This window comes from Dermacentor albipictus, chromosome 1 (assembly GCF_038994185.2).
Source record: "Dermacentor albipictus isolate Rhodes 1998 colony chromosome 1, USDA_Dalb.pri_finalv2, whole genome shotgun sequence".
Lineage (NCBI taxonomy): Eukaryota > Metazoa > Arthropoda > Arachnida > Ixodida > Ixodidae > Dermacentor > Dermacentor albipictus.
This window is the reverse complement of record NC_091821.1, coordinates 32,176,611-32,196,367: the sequence shown is the minus strand read 5'-3', so window position 1 is coordinate 32,196,367 and position 19,757 is coordinate 32,176,611. Positions and strand designations below refer to the sequence as shown.

At 47.2% G+C, this 19,757-nt stretch overlaps 1 protein-coding gene across 3 annotated transcripts in view; it reads right to left on the bottom strand.

Annotated features, from left to right (window-relative positions):
* Positions 1–19,757, bottom strand: part of LOC139054785 (box C/D snoRNA protein 1) — a 75,566-nt gene that overhangs the window by 32,709 nt on the left and 23,100 nt on the right. For 2 of the 3 annotated variants that reach the window (XM_070532409.1, XM_070532402.1), the window contains one exon: positions 2,870–3,031. The exons of the other annotated variant lie outside the window; for it this stretch is intronic. In XM_070532409.1, the coding sequence (XP_070388510.1) occupies positions 2,870–3,031 (162 nt within the window). The remainder of the gene's footprint in view (positions 1–2,869; positions 3,032–19,757) is intronic. 3 annotated transcript variants of the gene reach the window in all.

The window sequence follows — 19,757 nt, the reverse complement described above, 5'->3', positions numbered from 1 at the left end:
CGCTGCAGAATATCAAGAGCGTGCATAGTTTCGGCTGCCGACGGTGGTTGATCGTCACCATTTTGGCACTCGTTCTAACTTCTTCTAACTTTACATGGTGAGCAGTCTTCGCTTCTTTGGAGTTTACGCCAAAGTGATGCACATTCTGCATAATTTGGTCGCACTGACCGACGATGGTAGACAGCGTCGAAATTGGCAGGCCTAATTCCTTGGCCATGTCAATGCGCCTTTTCTTGGGCTTGTGGCGACACACTCTGCGCATATTTCTGCGCACCTTCCATCTTATCATCTGGCCAAGCATACCACAGCTGCACGCTGGATTGCGTGGTCGATAAAGCATAGCGCCACCGCCATGTCACCCGAGGTATGCGTCACCGATGGTGGCTTTAAAAACAGGCTGCCTGGCTGAGAAAAGCCGCCTTCCACCATCCGCTACTGTGACGAACGTAGCGCTGGTATGCCCGTCCGCTGCCATCGTTCATCGAATAAAGAAGCGTTACGTTTTCATGTTGGGATTCGTCCTTCGCTAGACACGACATCCCCACAGGCTCTTCGTCCACCTTCTTCAAAATATCCAGTTTGTCCTTCAAGAACAGCGCCTTCCGCTTTCGCGACATCGTACTGTTTGCAGTAGCTTTCGGGCTGACGCGATCAATGCTAAACAACATGCTGCACTTCCGTAGTCGTCGCGCACGAGGAAACAAAGAAGCGGGAGCTGCTGCTAGCGTGGCGACCTGCTTGCTGACTGTCGCGGAAAGACCGGCGGAACGGGGGCGCAGGGCCGGGAGAAATGTGGAGAGGACAAATCGCGCTCGACCGGTTGGGTTGGCTGGTTCGCAGGGCGAACGGACCAATAAGCAGCGGCGCTAGCCTCCGGCAACAACAAACTAAAAAGAAAAAGACGAAGAGACTGCCCCCAAAACTAGAGAGAGAGAAAGCTTCCCTTGCCTCGTTACCCTCCCTGCTGCCGCGGAATTCCAAACTGGCACTTACGCACGCTGCGCCGTTTTTTTTTTTTTTTTTCGTTGGTGGCGGCTCGACGGTTGCGGTACTGAAGTTCGTATCACCCGGTGCGACGCGGAAAAGTGTTCGGAACATCCGAATTCCGGCCCATTGTACACAATGCTTTTGGGCGGGGGAATTTTGCGAATTCGTATCACACCAAATTTCGTATCAGCCGGGTTCGTATCACCGAGATTCTCCTGTAGAAGGTAGCTGGCCCATGCCGTCGTCCAATTTATCCACGCTGAGGACGTTGATGAACGGAAGGACTGCTTCTCATCGAGAACGAGGAATATGGGTTTATTTACAGTATTTATATCAGTCTAACATGACTGTTTGAGAGAGTACATCAGTCTAACATGACTGCTTGAGAGAGAGTGTCCTGAGCAGCCGCACAACAGCGGTTTTTAAACACTCCGTCCTCTCCCGATACCCAGGTGACGGAAACGGCCGTCCAAGCACCGTAGGCGAGTTGACCAGGCACTGTAGGGGAGAACGAGGCACCATAGGGGCATTTATTCCCCGAACTGCAGCGCGCCCGCCGGCCGCCCATTGTCTGGCGTCTTGGTTGGCGCATGGGAAGGGGGATCAGTAGACGTTCCCGCGGCTCAGTAACAATAGTTGGTCCGCCGAGCCCGTTTAGTTACAATGGCGACTTCGTCAAACTTGGCTCCAGCGACGGAGAGTCAAGGACGCACGTATTGTTGTTCACACCCAGTCGACTTAGTCACGCCGTGGCTAGAGGTGTACGGCGACGCTCCCGGAATGTTGCCTCCACAGTCACAACTGGTTGGCAAAACTTGCACTGCAGCTGGCCGTTCTTAACACCGCTCGCATCTTTCTCCTTTCGCGCCATCTCAGGTTTTTGCAGGCAAGTTGCAAGGCGCCCGCTCTTCGCGCTGTGTCGTCTGCTAGCTTAGAGCTCCGACTGCCGTGACGGATACACTGAAATCTAAGAATCCTCGCATTTCAGATATGAGTTCATAGTACTGAGATGTTGTTAAGATGACACGGAAATTAAATAACGATCGTTATTCTGAAGTTCGTAGTAGTGAAATATTTTTACATTGAAACTATAAGCAGTTGGCACGGGATTTCTTAAAAGTTCGTTAATCTGAAATGTTCGTTAATGTGGTGTTCGTTGTAATGGGGTTTGACTGTATATCTGTCTATACTGTGTGTTTTTCCTGTCCATTATTCACTCATTTCATATCTTATTTGTGTCGTATTTCACGCACAATTACGTTGATTTTGTCTTGTTCAGCATCGACACTTGGCTGACCCTTTCTTTTTTTTAACGGGTGACACTGGAATGCACCCTTTGCCTCGGTTTTCTTATTGTTCATTCGTGCTACCGCAAAGCATAGATCCTACAGCCCTGGGCATTTACAGCCCAACCTTCAAAAGACATGCGCAAGACTAGGGCAACGCACTTACATGGCTAGCAGCTCTCCGCTGTACCTGTTCTCCGACCCACCTCTCTTCTATCCCTAACTCAGGCACTTCGTGCCATCTAGCAGAGGGCGCAGCAGTTAGATGACATTTGGCAGCGAAATGGCAGAAGGCAACAACGACACAGGCACTTGTGCCCCACCCCATTTATGACTAATTATACTCATTTTTGATTATATCCTTAGCTGCTGACTGTTGCTATGAGATGACTAACACTGTGTTAGGTCTTACCTCCTTAGTTCCAAAGAGCCACACAAGTGTTTCAGGATCATGTCAATCGGCGCACAAAAATGAGAGGAAAGTATGTTAGAGAATAAATACTAAGGCCATTATTTTTTTTTCTTTTGCTCAACTCTAAGCAACCCACTCCCAAACAACAGTACAGAAGCACCATGAATGACAGTGTGGGACCCACCACTTATCGGAAGCTGGTTTTCCTTCAGCAGCCAGGAGGAGGGAGACCCTCTGCATTCCAGCCGTTATGTAAGGCTGTAGTGGGCCCCTTAACTCCGGTCGACATGTTTCTACAGTTAGGTGCTTCTCAAGGCATTTTCCCAGGCTTTCCTTCTCGTGCACCCTGCATGGCAAAAGAACATTAACTCTAAATATTTCACATGATATGACAACTGATTAAGAACAGGGTTTCCTTTACGGCAATAAAAAGGACCCTGCCAAATGAACTGCTCCTAACTACAGCAGAAGCTCATTCATACGTTTTGGAAAAAATGCAGGGGAAAACGTACTAACCAAGAAAACATATCATCGAAAGTCACTAAACAAATTGACAGACTCAACTGTAATTAAATTATGGGGTTTTACGTGCCAAAACCACTTCCTGATTATGAGGCACGCCATAGTGGAGGACTCCGGAAATTTCGACCACCTAGCGATCTTTAACATGCACCTAAATTTAAGTATACGGGTGTTCTCGCATTTCACCATCAAAATGTGGCCGCCGTGGCCGGGATTCGATCCCGCGACCTCGTGCTCAGCAGCCCAACACCATGGCCACTGAGCAACCACGGCGGGTTATTCAACTGTAATTGACATCTCATTAATGCGAAACAATGCGCGAATCGTTGCAGCATGACACGACACGCCGTCGCGAGCCGACCTGGTGAGGCTCGAGCAGTCCGAGACAGACATTGTTTTTATGGCTTTGGCAAGCTTAACATTTTCGTTCCTTGAATTCAGCCCAAGTCAACAGCTTCTTCGAAAAGGACAGGGCAATTTGGAGGGATGTTTTAACGTGCCCACTCAGCGCGAATCGTTGCGGGACAAGACACACGCGAAAGCGCGTAGGGCCCAAGCGACCCGAGACACACATAGTCGTTTTCTTACTGCATGGTGGTTTAAGACTACAACAAGAAATATAAACAAAATCGAGCTGGTGGACAACGCCAGAATACGATGCATAGATGCCACCAGAGTGATAAGCGGTGCTCTCTTTGCACCGCCTGTAGCAGAGAACAGCGGCGTGTTTCTGTTATCGCCTATTAAAAGGGACGAGTGCGCTTCCAAAAGTATTGCAGCCCAGAATTGTGAAACAGCTATGGATAAGTGAAGATGCTTATGGCAATAGGGTTGGCTGCGACAGCTGTGAATGCAATGTGTGCTGACCCAGGAGGATATTTGCTGGAACGGGAATAAGAAACTTAGTGCGCACCAGCATTTTCACGAAAGACAGACAAGCAAGTATTGCAGGGAAACTGCTGCAGCGGGCAGCTATTGTTCTCAATCATGTGCACCTCGCACCTTATCTTGTTTATACGAGATCTAGCGACAGGAAAACTTACCATATGATGGCAGTTTGGCGTTCTGCTGAACATTGGTGCCGAAAGACCATATTTTTCAGGAACACATGAACCGGTAAAAGCTAAGTGTAACTGTGCTGCATCATTTTTGTGCTCTCAATAGTGAACATTGGTGCCGGGAAATCATATGTAACAGGATTATATCAATGAGGTTCCACGGTATTTATCTCATAATTAGATGTACTACGGAGCAAGATTTTATATGACACCTTTTTACTATATGAGACCTCTCGTACACAAGTGGTCAGATGCTGGAAATTCTCACACTTAAAAAGAGGCATTTCCTATGATAAAGGACTAATGCCAGATGTGGCATGCAACACTCGCAATGCTGCGCGGGACATCTGTTTATTCCAGTGCCATCCCCATGGGCCGATTAAAGGAGCCCTAAACCACCTCTCGGGCTTAGTGAAAAAACAAAGCATGTGGATTGCATACATAGCTATGAAGATTTCAGCCAAATTTTGCAGTCGTGTGCAGCAAGTGGAGCTGCCAAGCAGAGGGCAAAGTTCTCTTTTTGCTCTCTTTTCAACAGAAGCCTGCTCTTCACACTATTCTGGATGCTTTATTGCATAATATAGCAGATTCCCATGCATGGTTGCTATTTGCCAACAGCTGACATCGATCATGACGGGTGTTTGGATCAGTATGCTTCTCCCTACTGTTACTGTGTACAGTAAAAGCTCATTATTTCACCCCTCGTTAATTCTAATTTTCGCATAATTCAAACTAAGTGGTGCGGTTCGGCCATGCTCCGTAGAGCCCCATGTATTGAAAAGCTAACTGCCGTATTTACTCAAATCTAACGCACACCTTTATTCCGCTAAAACGGGTTCACAAATTGCATGTGCATTACAATCGAGTATGACCCTAAATCCGTGTTACCATATTACCATCAGCATTTGAAAAATGGCCGCCTCTAACGCGCTTCTAGCCTAGCTGCCATAGCTTCCTCCATGTGCATACCTCCACGTATGTGTAACCAGGCGCTGGTGTAACCTAGTCTACCGCCTGTTTTCCCGTTTTCTACGTTTATTCAATCAGCATGGAAGTGCTGAATGCCAAGACACGCCGAGTCCACCATGATGCCGCATTTCAAAGGAAAGTTATCACGTGCGTGGAGACGGACGGAAATCAGGCCACATCATGGGTGTTCAGAGTTCCCGAAACTTGCATGCGGGACTGGTGCAAGCAGAACGAGAATATTTTCGCCAGCAAAGCAACAAGGAAGGGTTTCAGTAAACCGAAGCAGGGCCGCTTCGACGAAATAGAAGAGCTGCTCGTGGAATATCTGCAAGACCAGCGAGTGGCACAGCGACCTGTGACGACCGATCTGTTCAAAGCATGGGCGATGCAGTTAACCCTACAGAAAGGACCAATGCGGAGCGACTTCAAAGTGAGCAGGTGCTGGCTACCAAATTTTATGAAAAGAAAAGGCTTTTCTCTTCGAAGACGGACAGGGATATGCCAAAAATTGCCCGAAGAATATAAAGAGAAATTGCACAGTCTTTAGCGGTACGTTTTGAAGTTGTGCCATGGTAACGGCTACCACTTCGGACAGATTTTTGGAAATGCTGATCAGACGCCACTCTACTTCGACATGCCTGCCACCACAACTGTTGTAAAGAAGGAAGCGAAGCAAGTGCGCATTCTGTCTTCCGGGCCCAATAAAACTAGTCACCGCAATGCTTTGTTGCACTGTGGATGGGCACAAGCTGCCCCCGTATCTTATCTTCAGACGGAAGATACTCCTGAAAGGAATCGTGTTTCCAAGTGGCATGATTGTGCACGCAAATGAAAAAGGTTGGATGACCACGGACTTGGTCGCTGACTGGATTGATAATGTTTGGCGGAGGAGACCAGGCGGCAGTTTGGGTCTGCGTGGGATGCTTGTGCTCGACGCGTTCAGGTGCCACATTGACCAGCGCATAAAGGACAAGATGGCTGCATGTAACATTGACGTTGTCAGGATACCCGGCGGCATGACATCAAAGCTCCAGCTGCTCGATGTTAGTTTGAACAAGACAGTGAAAGATAGAATTCGTGCGCTCTACACCAAATGGCTTATCAGAGGCTGCCACAAATTCACGCCCGCCAATAAAATGAAGTGTGCCTCGCTGCAGGACTTTGCTGGATGGGTGAAAGATGCATGGTGCATGATCCCGTCTGCCATGGTCAACAAGGCCTTTAAAAAGTGCGGGATTTCGAATTCCATGGACGGCACTGAGGATGAAATGCTTTGGTCTGTTGATAGCGATAAGGAGTTGTCTGATAACGATGACGAGTGACATCTACTGCCCCATGCGATTCGTACCGGCGCAGTTAAAATCTTGGCGACAGGGTACGCTGATTCCACTTGTCTTTTTATTTATCGCAGCTTTAGTGTATTGGGAATAAATCTGTTTTTTCCAAATGAGAGAAAACAGTATTTCTATATGAAAGCATGAGGTGTGCGGTATTGTACTCTTTTTTTTTTTTTTAGTCAGGAAGAACGGGTGCGCATTGCAATTGAGGTTTTAATTTTTTTAATTTTTTGGTCATGGAAAACGGGTGCGTGTTAGAATCCGCCTCTTTCCCGTTCCTGTGCTGCCCTCTGACGCATGCCGCTTTAAACGTTTTGGAAGGGTGTCGGGGATTTCACCGGTTGATTTGTGTACCCGAGTCCATGTTGAGTGTACGTCGGTTGTGCGGTTCGTGGATCGCGATTAATTATTAATGGTTTCTTCGGGGCAGCATGTCGTTCACCCATCGAGTATAGTGGGTGAACAGGCCCGAGTGCGCTGTTGTGGTAACAGCGCGGCCGATAAAGGCACGCTGAGTTCTGTCTGCCGATGCGGCTGCCTCGAGTTCATTGTTGCTGATGTTTGCTATTGCCCATTGCTTTTTGTATTCCTTTTACACACTTCGCATATTCAAGAGGCCTTCGAGCGAGGCCTTCGAGCGCAGCCTTCCACGTGGGATTTGCCAAAGCTGTGCATTTGTTTACCTCTACAGCTTCAGATTGCTGTAAGCTTCGGTTATTGTAGAAACGGCGCATCGCTGATGTGAAATAATCTCAAAACATAGCAAAACATACAGACGAGTCAGTATGAGCGGCCAAGTCCCTTAAACAACTGCAACTGTGATCCAGACACATATATATTACGGGCTGCTACTACTGATTCTCGCTTTTGCTGAACTTAATCATACTTACAGTTTGCACGTGCTATAAAGTATTATTAGAGACAACTGTGCTCGGCATAAGCCCCCACTTATATGCCGAGTAGTTTTCTCGCAAAAAGGCGGATGCCATCGCTGACACCGTTGACAACTGAGCTAGTTTATGCTGCTGTATCGAATGCACTGTCTCTCCTTTCCTGTTTGACGCAGAAGTAAACAATGCTTCTTTGGAATTAAGAAATGTCAGCATAAAAACACACACACAGACCCACCACCTACGGGAATGCGACCGGCAGCGTTCGGGTACGGTGACCAAAGTACAATATGTTGGCACAGTGCTGTGTCGCCGCTTGCCGCTTATTGTGTATGTGCTGTGCGAAGTGATGAGTAGTTATCAAATCGCTATAGGGCCATAACTGAAGTATAACAGCGGTTTCCTTCGTCCTGACTGCTTATTTTTTAAGTTCAGCTCCATCGGTAGCCAGTGCTCAAACTCGACGGGGTCAGGCCTAACCCAAACTTCACTAAACAGGATCAACATTGGCTCAAACTTCACGTGCACGGCTTGAAAGGACTGAAGCTCGTGCATTCCAACTTCGAAGGCATGTAGACGCATCTTGAGCGCGAATAATTATATTTATAAGTGAATGAGCTGCAGCTATCACATTGTCGGTTCGACGGCTGATTACGTAGAGTTCGGTCAAGCTATCACGGTCGTCACGCTGATTTTGTTGGTGCTGTCGACACGAAGAAGAAGAAGAAGAAGAAGTTTTAGTAAAGAATAGTCCGGCAGGTCTTGATGTGGTGGCCTCAGGTGACGGCTCGAAGTTCTTGGACTCGAGCGGCATCTTCGGCTTGCCGGACGGCCCAGAGCTGGTCTGCCAGCTCTGAACTTCTGATAGCCGCCTCCCAGCGGCGGCGACGCCTACACGAAAGCCTGTTGCGCTCTATGACAACTCGCACCCGTCGGTTCATCGTTGTGGGCCTATTACGATCAAACGGTCTCAGTGACACAGTGCTGAACAGTCGGCCAATCATCAGCGTCAGCGTCTTGTCGGTCTCGTATAGACCAATAGTTACCACGCCTTAAAACAGTACATAAAGTCAGGCATGCGCTGCCACCACCAGCAACAGTGGACCGACGCTGCAAGAAGACGGCGTCAGCAATGTAACGCAGGGGTTTATCGACAAATTTGACAGCCATCAATCATCATCATCATCATCATCATCAGCCTGGTTACGCCCACTGCAATACAAAGGCCTCTCCCATACTTCTCCAACTACCCTGGTGATGTACTAATTGTGGTCATGTTGTCCCTGCAAACCTCTTAATCTCATCCGTCCACCTAACTTTCTGCCGCCCTCTGCTACGCTTCCCTTCCCTTGGAATCCATTCCGTAACTCTTAATGACCATTGGTTATCTTCCCTCCTCATTACGTGTCCTGCCCATGCCCATTTCTTTTTCTTGATTTCAACTAAAATATCATTTACTCGCGTTTGTTCCCTCACCCAATCTGCTCTTTTCTTATCCCTTAACGTTACACCTATCATTCTTCTTTCCATAGCTCGTTGCGTCATCCTCAATTTAAGTAGAACCCTTTTCGTAATCCTCCAGGTTTCTGCCCCGTACGTGAGTACTGGTAAGACACAGCTGTTATAAACTTTTCTCTAGAGGCATAATGGCAACCTGCTGTTCATGATCTGAGAATGCCTGCCAAACACACCCCAGCCCATCCTTATTCTTCCGATTATTTCAGTCTCATGATCCGGATCCGCAGTCACTACCTGTCCTAAGTAAATGTATTCCCTCACCACTTCCAGTGCCTCACTACCTATCGTAAACAGCTGTTCTCTTCCGAGACTGTTAAACATTACTTTTGTTTTCTGCAGATTAATTTTTAGACATACCCTTCGGCTTTGCCTCTCCAAGTCAGTCAGCATGCATTGCAGTTGGTCCCCTGAGTTACTAAGCAAGGCAATCTCATCAGCGAATCGCAAGTTACTAAGGTATTCTCCATTAACTCTTATCCCCAATTCTTCCCACTCCAGGTCTCTGAATACCTCCTGTAAACACGCTGTGAATAGCACTGGAGAGATCGTATCTCCCTGCCTGACGCCTTTCTTTATTGGGATTTTGTTGCTTGCTTTATGGAGGACTACGGTGCCTGTGGAGTCGCTGTAGATATTTTTCAGTATTTTTACATACGGCTCGTCTACACCCTGATTCCGCAATGCCTCCATGACTGCTGAGGTTTCGACTGAATCAAACGCTTTCTCATAATCAATGAAAGCTATATATAAAGGTTGGTTATATTCCGCACATTTTTCTATCACCTGACTGATAGTGTGAATATGGTCTATTGTTGAGTAGCCTTCACGGAATCCTGCCTGGTCCTTTGGTTGACGGAAGTCTAAGGTGTTCCCGATTCTATTTGCAATTACCTTAGTAAATACTTTGTAGGCAACGGACAGTAAGCTGATCGGTCTATAATTTTTCAAGTCTTTGGAGTCCCCTTTCTTATGGATTATGATTATGTTAGCATTTTTCCAAGATTCTGGTACGCTCGAAGTCATGAGGCATTGCGTATACAGGGTTGCCAGTTTCTCTAGAACAATCTGCCCACCATCCTTGAACAACTCTGCTGTTACCTGATCCTCCCCAGCTGCCTTCCCCCTTTGCATAGCTCCCACAGCTTTCTTTACTTCTTCCGGCGTTACCTGTGGGATTTCTAATTCCTCTAGACTACTCTCTCTTCCATTATCATCGTGGGTGCCACTGGTACTGTATAAATCTCTATAGAACTCCTCAGCCACTTGAACTATCTCACCCATATTGACACGTGCACTTATCTTTATCGGGTGACCACGTTTCGCCGCTTAACAACTGTAATCGCACAGCGAGGGACGCGCCTGCATGTATCCGACGTTTCTGGAAAGTTATCGATGCTTCTACCGGGCTGTCTGTTGTCGCCTAACCTTGTGTTATCTGATTTCATCGCGTGACGCGAATGGTGTAGAACTTTGTGGAAGGCACGCGGGTCCGAATGATTAGTCTGGAACATTCGACGACTGCTCTATAAAAGCCAACGCGCTTGACTTGCTGATCAGATTTACGACGATCGCTGACTGTGTTCGCCGCTCTCGTTGTGCTTTAAGTGTAGCCTGTTTTGTGGGCACAGGTTCGCCCAATAAAAGCTAGTTTTTGCCTTTCACAGTATTGCTACTGTGTTCTTTGACGTCACGACCACGTGACATCTGGTGGAGGTGCTTGTGCGTTCATGTACCGAACGCCACCACAAAGCCGCGATCCAAGCCCGAAGCCCAAGGACAAAACCGACATCGCCCAAGACCAGCGTGCTAGCCGCAGACTGCAAGGACTGCCCCCTGAGCACGGACTTCTACCTGAGACGACAAAGAAGATCGTGGTCGAGACAACCCGAATGGCTGCCCCAGCATCCCCCGTTATCCTACAACAACCTCGGGACCCACCAACCTTCCATGGAGCAGCGACTGAAGACCCGGAATCCTGGCTCACGGAGCGCCTGAACAAGACCCTCGCCGACATGCTAGCAATGTACGTCGACCTCGAACACAAGACGTGGGACGCGGTCCTGCCGTACGTAACCTTTGCGTACAACACGGCGGTGCAAGAAACAACACCGATTACGCCGTTTAAGCTGGTTTACGGCAGGAACCCGACGACGACGCTTGACGCCATGCTGCCGCACGTAACTGACGAAGAGAATGTTGACGTCGCTAGCTATCTCCAGCGCACCGAAGAAGCCCGACAGCTCGCCCGCCTGCGAATCAAGAGCCAGCAGAGGACCGACAGCCAACACTACAACCTCCGACGACGCTTCGTCGAGTACCAGCCCGGCGACCGTGTTTGGGTCTGGACCCCAATACGCCGACGAGGACTCAGTGAGAAACTACTACGACGCTATTTCGGACCCTACAAGGTCATCCGACGTATTGGCGCACTAGACTATGAGGTCGTGCCAGACGGCATTTCGCATTCACAGAGGCGCCGCACACGACCTGAAGTGGTCCACGTTGTACGCCTTAAACCCTTTTACGGACGCTGACGAACTTTGTCATTTTTTTTCTTTTCTTTGCTACGAGTGCTCTTGTTTATTACCTTCGTTCGTTTGCAGCATCGGGTCGATGCTTTTTAAGAGGGGGGTGTTGACACGTGTACTTATCTTTATCGGGCGACCACGTTTCGCCGCTTAACAACTGTAATCGCACAGCGAGGGACGCGCCTGCATGTATCCAACGTTTCTGGAAAGTTATTGATGCTTCTACCGGGCTGTCTGTTGTCGCCGAACCTTGTGTTATCTGATTTCATCGCGTGACGCGAACGGTGTAGAACTTTGTCGAAGGCACGCGGGTCCGAACGATTAGTCTGGAACATTCGACGATTGCTCTATAAAAGCCGACGCGCTTGACCCGCTGATCAGATTTACGACGATCGCCGACTGTGTTCGCCACTCTCGTTGTGCTTTAAGTGTAGCCTGTTTTGTGGGCACAGGTTCGCCCAATAAAAGCTAGTTTTTGCCTTTCACAGTATTGCTACTGTGTTCTTTGACATCACGACCACGTGAAAATATTAGTAATGATATTGCCGGCTTTGTCTCTTAATGCATACATCTGATTCTTGCCAATTCCTAGTTTCTTCTTCACTGTTTTTAGGCTTCCTCCGTTCCTGAGAGCATGTTCAATTCTATCTATATTATACTGCCTTATGTCAGCTGTCTTATACTTGTTGATTAACTTCGAAAGTTCTGCCAGTTCTATTCTAGGTTAGGGTTAGAGGCTTTCATGCATTGGCGTTTCTTGATCAGATCTTTCGTCTTCTGCGATAGCTTACTGGTATCCTGTCTAACGTAGTTACCACCGACTTCTACTGCACACTCCTTAATGATGCCTACGAGATTGTCGTTCATTGCTTCAACACTAAGGTCCTCTTCCTGAGTTAAAGCCGAATACCTGTTCTGTAGCTTGATCTGGAATTCCTCTATTTTCCCTCTTACCGCTAACTCATTGATCGGCTTTTTATGTATGTCAATGCCTCCATGCATTGACAGCCGTCAATGCAAGGCAGCAACTACGTGGTTCACGGTGCAGTCCGGATGAAGCCCTGGCCCTTTTCTGTTTCAAAGTGGAGTTGCAGTCTTACGCATGTTTTCGGCCCTGCATTGACGTTGAGTTACCAGTAGAGTTTCAACGCAGCACATGGCACGAGCGTTTGCAACAGCGCGCATCCAAGACCTTTTTTCTCTTTTTTTTTTTCAGGGTACTTTTTCTCGATATCTGGCCACGCGCGCATCCCTTCCAAAACGTTTTGCGACTAATCCGCTAGGGCAGTGCGCATGCGCCGTCGTGCCGTGAAAGAGGCGGATTGAGTAAATACGGTAATTTGAGTGCTGTAATTTGAGTGCTCCTGTAATCCAGCTTCTCCGAGTAGCTAAGCGCCAGCAGCAGTCGGTGTGGTTGCAGCATATCACAGGAGATGGCGTGAGTGTTGCGCTTTTAATGCCACCTAACGGAGGGGTTAATGGGGCACGAAAGGGACTAAGCTCTTCCTCTTTGGCTTGGGGTCAGCGAGCGGCGCAGACCTTACCCACGCTCGCCCTCCGTTTGTGGGACCATCCTGTGAAACACAAACACAAACAAGTAGGAGTTCGTGCCCAGCATGGGAAAACACATTTGCTCACTATCCAGTTGCAGCGAGTCAGACTTCCTCGATTTGTCCCTCACCTATCGGCATGTTCTATGTGTTGCAATTCGGCTAGCAGGCATTAGTGTATGAAAGGTGCAATAAATGCCCTTGTGATTGTTTGTACTACTGTTTTGTTGTTCCTCTGTCCCAAGAGCCCGTGCGACACCCCACAGCGTCCATCACAAACCAACACTGCCCGCATGGCAAGTCCTGCGCCAAAACATACTTGGAAATTCTACAGGAAGTAGAAGCAGGGAAACAAAGCAAGATCAAAATTGCCAAGAAGCATGAAAAACTGAGAAGCACACTGTCGAGGTACATCCAGAACAAGACAATTGATGACGCCTACGAGGCTGAAACTTTCACCAAGGACTGAAAAAGGCTTCATACTTAACTGTTAAGCAACCGGACCTGGAGACAGTGTTGCTCATATGGATTAAAGAAAAAATTCACCGACAATTACGATACTCCCTAAAGCAAAATTTGAGCACAGCTCTATGTGTTTTCATTTCAAGATATAATAGCTGGCACGAACAATCTGTCTCGTGAAACACATTGCAAATTGAGCAAAGTGTGGCGTGTCTGCCTCGCTAATTGGGAGATGGCAAGAGGCAGCACATGGGTGATGCGTGGGTGTGATTCACAGCAATTGCCACAGACAGACCTCCGCTCATGCAGCGCTTTGTTTCCATATATGGTATCAGTGGCGTCATCGGTGAACAGACGACACACACTACTAGTCTGGTAAGAACAGGAACAATCACAAATTGTTTCTGTCACTGTCAATTTGGCGTCCCTAACACTGACACTAGTGAAGTTGCACAGGACGTTCGGGTTCCTGTTCATATACATGAAGTGCTTGAAGATGCTCACTTCGACGGCTATGTGAATGTGGACAGCTACGTCACAGTCCGCGGTGCCATGACAGATGATGACATCTTTGCCCAAGTCGTCAGCGAAGACGAAGAACCTGCCCTGCAGGATGACAGTGACGACGCGAGTGAGAAGTTGGTAAAATACCGGTATGACCTTTATTGTCACATGCAATATAAGGGCTAAATCCCTCCTGCTTTTCTTCAGTTTCGAAGAAGGTGAAGAACAAGCTTTGCAGTGCATTCGAGCTCTGGAAGATAATGCGACAGCGAACGTCTTCATAGAGAAAAAGTAGAAAACGATCACAGGTTTCTTTTGCAAATAGAAGTAGTACCACAGAGGCGCTCCCACTTTTTTGCGATCAAATGTGGCCTTTTCTTAATCAACCAATCACTCAATCAATTGTTCTTATTTTATTTTCACCTTGAAAAAGAGGAGACGGGACTAAAAGCTGGGGTACAGCTTGACTACAGTAATAATAATGCACTTCTGGAAGAAACTGACTATCGTCTGCTGATGCGTAGGAATTAAACTTTGGCCACTCTGCTTATCGGTGTTGTAACTGTCAGGTCTTGCTAATTCTGCCTAGTTTTGAACACTTAACTAGCCTTGAACCACGCGAAACTTAAGGTCAGAACATGCACACCATTGCCAGCGCACGCTCACTCCTGGCCGCTCCTGGTTAGATGCCTTGTCAGACTTCACTTCATGTTGGCTGTTGATAGCGCTTCAAAATGTGCAAGTTGGACGTGGCTACTATCCGTCAGTCAAGCTGGCGCAGGACAAAGCCAGTCCACACCCCGTACCACAGCCAGACTGGAGCAAATGAGTACAAGCATGCACACAAGCCCTGTCGTGCACGAAGCGAACGCTGCGCACACACACTACAGTTGCACGTAGGTAGCTACAACCTGCTACATAGTGCAGATATCGCGGGGTGCCGTGACGAGTCCACTGGCTGAGCGCACTGTGGATCAAACACCGAGGACAAGTGCGTTTGGCGTGTCATAGGCGCCAAAATCAGAAATAGTGGCATCTATGTGAACATCTGAAATCAAATGTGTGCTACACGCCATGGTGACGCTCCGTAGGCAGAGCGTTGTAAGCATACCTCACTCCGTTGTAGCTGTCAATGCCTGTAAGGCAGTGAACGAGCGGAAGCACTGCAAACAGGATGTTTGACTGCCAATAACTTCGCTTCTGCTGAATGCATTGAAGTACTTTCTACTGCAATGTATTTCTGAAACAAGTCTAATTTAAATTCAAATGCATTTCTCGACTTCAAAAAAAGTGGTTCAAGGCCTATTTAAAGGTCTCATGAAATGCAGTGCCCCACAAGTATATTCAGGGTGTCTACCACGTTGACATTTCCAAATTCCCTGAGTTTTACAGGTTTTCCCTATGTGCTTTTGCCAAATTCCCTTAGTGACTCAGAAATTTGTTTTATGTAAAGATGGGCTGACACCATGTCACCCAAAGCTGTCGCTCTCTAGCAAGCATGTTAAAAAAAAATGACTTAATCCAGTTTGAATAGTAAGGAGCAGTGTTTATTTTGCTCCAAAAGAAAACAGAAAGTAGGTGTTAGTAAAATGCACAGCGAATATAATCTATTCGAAAAAAATGGTAAAACCCATTGCAAACTGAGTCGAGCATTCTCAAATACGAATAAAAAGGAGATGCATACAGAAGCAAATATCTTCAAATATGAGCTATTTCTATTAGCTCATTGGCATGAGGCCCGAACTTTGCAACAAGCGAGATTCTCTCTCAGAAGCTGGAAAATCAACCTCAACTGTCCTGACAGCCCTCGCACAACGCCTCAGTGTTGTGTTTCACTGCTTTTACGTGTATTTGGTCTGGATGATGGTCACCTGCATCTCGGCATCAGCCACCACTTTGCTTTTTGAGCTCAAGTTCCTTGAAAGAAGAGATGGCACGCTTCCTTTCCCGTTGGTTGCTCAATGCGTAGGCCCTTTGTGTTCTTGTCCCCCTTCCGTTGCGCGTTCGCCCCACAGACCATTTGAAGCATCCTCTTGGTCAATTCAGTCAACATCCCATTTTTCAAACTCCCTAGGGGCCGCAAAAACGTCGAAAAAATTGGGTAGTTTGAAAAAAAGAATGCATATCTTTTATTGCCCTTATGGGCTTATGTCGCCCCAGGCACATCCAAAAAAGCTCTAAAGGAGTGCCAGTACACTTATTAGGCATATCGGTGCTCCTACTGTGACAGGAGATGGCGGGTGCATGCGTGTATAATTAAGGAATACATAATGTGTTCAAGAGAACAGACTGGTGGGCTAGTTGGTACTACATAACTAGCGATGCGTCTTCATTTCCTTCTCTTGCCCTCGTGTTGTTGTTTTTTTTTCGCTTTGTCTCAACGTAATGTGTCCCGTAAGAATTGCCCCTTCCCACACTTGTTTGCTTCACCGCAATACATTTGCATATGCTTCACTGCATGGAAAGATTGTACTAAGGCAAAACTAACTTTCGGAAACCGGCTTTATGCAACGCATTGTGCTTTCTAAACGTCGAAGCCATGGAATCACGATGACCACAAAGGCGGAGTCGGTGCCATTGCTGATAGCAGCAATTCTTTCAATTAAAAACATGGCACCGAACGGCAAGAAGCTTAATAGCGAACGTCAAAGCAGCTAGACCTATCGTTGTGGTGGTGGTGGCTACGGCCGCCACTGAATCTGCGTGCGAGTGCCGGTTCGAGGCATTCAAAACGGCAGCCGTGGTGATCTTGATTGATGCCGTTTCGGACCTTCGGCCATGGTAAAAAGTATGGAAAATCGGACGGCAAAGGGTTCTTGCGTCCAAAATTTTAAATACGTTTTCAGAGACGCTCTATGGTGTACGTAGTGGTGCCGCGAAGCCATCTGAATTATCGGGCATCAAGAAAGTCGGCCGCTGACTGTACACTGGCAACTCCTCCAGCCTATGACATGGCATGAAAGACAATTCGCTGCGATTCCTCTCTCTTACTTGAGCCAGCATTACAGCGACTTTTGTTCCCTTTCAATAAAATTACAGCTAATCTTCCCTGATAGAAGCACAAATTCGCTGAGTATTCCATGAGTATTTCCAGACTACTCAAAATCCCTGAGAATTTCTGGTGTTCCCGGTTGGTGGACACCCTGATATTTCTTCAGATCAGAAGTTAGATTTATCAGACAAGTGACAAAAGAAAAGCAAAATTCTTTTATGACCAAAACGAAAATGCATTCACCAACAAAAAGCCCTCAATAACTACAACTAGCATGTTTCAAAATATTTCAGGGGATGTGTGTATTGGCTCTGGCCACCCAACTTGCCTTTACCTCAAGCTTGGGCCAGGCATGAGCTGAAATATAGTTAAACCTCGATATAATGAAGTCGGTAAAATCTTCAATTTGCTTCATTATATCAAAATTTCATTGTATTGAAATTTAACCTTTTATGCAAATAAGTACCATCATCGACTGATTTTTCTTACAAGGAAAGAGGCCGCAGAATTTTCCGAATTACCGGGTAATCGAAAAAAGCAAACTTCAATGAGAAAACAATAAATTCTGATGAATTTGGAAGTCAGCAACGAATGGTATGGTTTCGTGCCGCATTGACGATATCTTCACATCAACAGTACGAATTGAGCAAAGCCAGCCATGCTTTTGCGTGCACTCTACCCACGCGGCCGATAGCGTTCACTGCACTGGGACGACGCTATAATAGAAAGCGCCGGCAGTGGGGAGCAAACGTTTTATCTGCCTCTCACTCCAACGGGTCACTGAAACTCATGATTACGCAATCTTCAATACTAAACGCACGAGAAGACAGCTTACATGATGCCATGCCTTCTTGGCACGCCAACTCTTTGCACATGCGGCAGATTACCTCTAAAGCAGGGAGCGCGGCTGCATATGCACTCTGTCGTGCTTACAGCCATGCGTAGCCACGGCCGATACACATGCCAGAAATCAAGACATGCACAAACTTACCCCCTGCTCCCTGCCCACTACCGCCCCCTCGCGTGCCCATGATTGCGCTACCGCAAGCTTCTTTCCCTTTGCTTGAGCGGGAAGGTGGCACTTGTGAAGCCACCATCTTTCTTGTCTCACCCTCACACACTTGCACTCGCACCTAAAGCACACAGTGCACAGGGCGCGTTTGGATTTTATTGCACTAGAACTTTATACGGAACGTGATGCGGCTCTGCTTTAGCGGTCCTCTTGTCACGCTGCGCATGATTTGAGAGCTGCGTTAAGAACCAGCCACTTGTAATTCAATCATTTGACCATCTGCGTCCTCGGAAGTTTCAATTTATTGTCTCGGCATTCCTTTGTGGCAGCAGTGAAATTTCATTATATTGAAATTGCATACACACACACTTTGTTACATAAAGGTTTTAAACACATGGTGTTCTATGGACAAGAGGTTATGAGAAGTTAAATACTTTGTTATGTAGAGAATTTCATTATATTGAAGTTTGCTATATCGAGGTTTAACTGTACCTGCATACTGGGTGGGCCCTCTGCACTTCTGAACAATATTGATGAAGGAATTATATTTGCAATGTTTCTTGTGTGCAAAGCAACGACATAAGCTTGCTTTGAAAAGTATTACTCTGCATGGGTTTCAGTGCACTTCTGACATTCAGGCTTAAAGATTCAGCTGCCAAGAGATGCACAGAGATTCAGCCCAAAGAGATAAGTGCTCAACAGCAGAGTCTTTTACCACAGTCACACAGGCACCTTCAAAGTCCTTTGAACCATATCTTTTACTTCAAGGGATGGCGCATGCTGTCACATGGGCACAGAAATGGAGGCCTGGTTGAAGGGAGCTTTGAGTCAAAGGAGTCCGCAGTTGTCCTGTGAAATCTCAAGGGAATACTCTTGAGCCTAAAGGTCATCCGACAGAACAAAAACAAATTTCACTCTATTACAGAAGTTTCTAAGCCCTAAACACTTTTGTGACACCTGCAATCTCTATCCTGATTGTGCCGATACAGAAGCGTCGGCACGGCACGAGGATAGCACAGGCTATAGTTACACAACGTAAAGCCAAGGATTCAACGTCCCAGTGACAAGTGCCACGCCAGTCGACAGGAGAAGGCAAGAAACAGATAGAGCGGCGCATACAACAGATCACCAAAGCGAGCAGAATGCCACATCTACCCAAGGAGGAACACAAGATAATAGTAAGACCAAGACGAGGTTTTCAAGTCTCTGACTACGCGAGTACCCACACTGTCCAAAGCATTGTCTGCAGCCAGCCTACCCGAAGAGGCACAAGAGCAAGACACAATATGTATCAACTATCAACAGAACATAACAGTGATCAGTACTCCCACAGAAAAACACGCCGACAAGTACAAGAAAATTGTCTGCATCGGCACGAATACACAGGAATATGAAGCCAGCGCTTACGAAGTGGCCCTGGACAATACATCCAAAGGAGTGATCCGAGGAATAGGACTGGAAGACATTGCAGAAGACATTGTGAGAAAAGTAATAACTCCAAGAAATCCTGCAGCAATCGCCGCCAAGCGAATGGGCAACACAGCAAACGTGATTTTGCTGTTTGACGGATACAAGGTCCTAAGCTACGTGAGATACGGTGCAGCTTTGTTGCAGCGTACGCTATACAAGAAACAACTGGTGTTAGATATGGGGCTGTTTCCTGCACCTACTTCAAGGTCTGGAGACCACATCAAATCATGCCACTGTTAAGTAAAGAGCGCAGAAACACT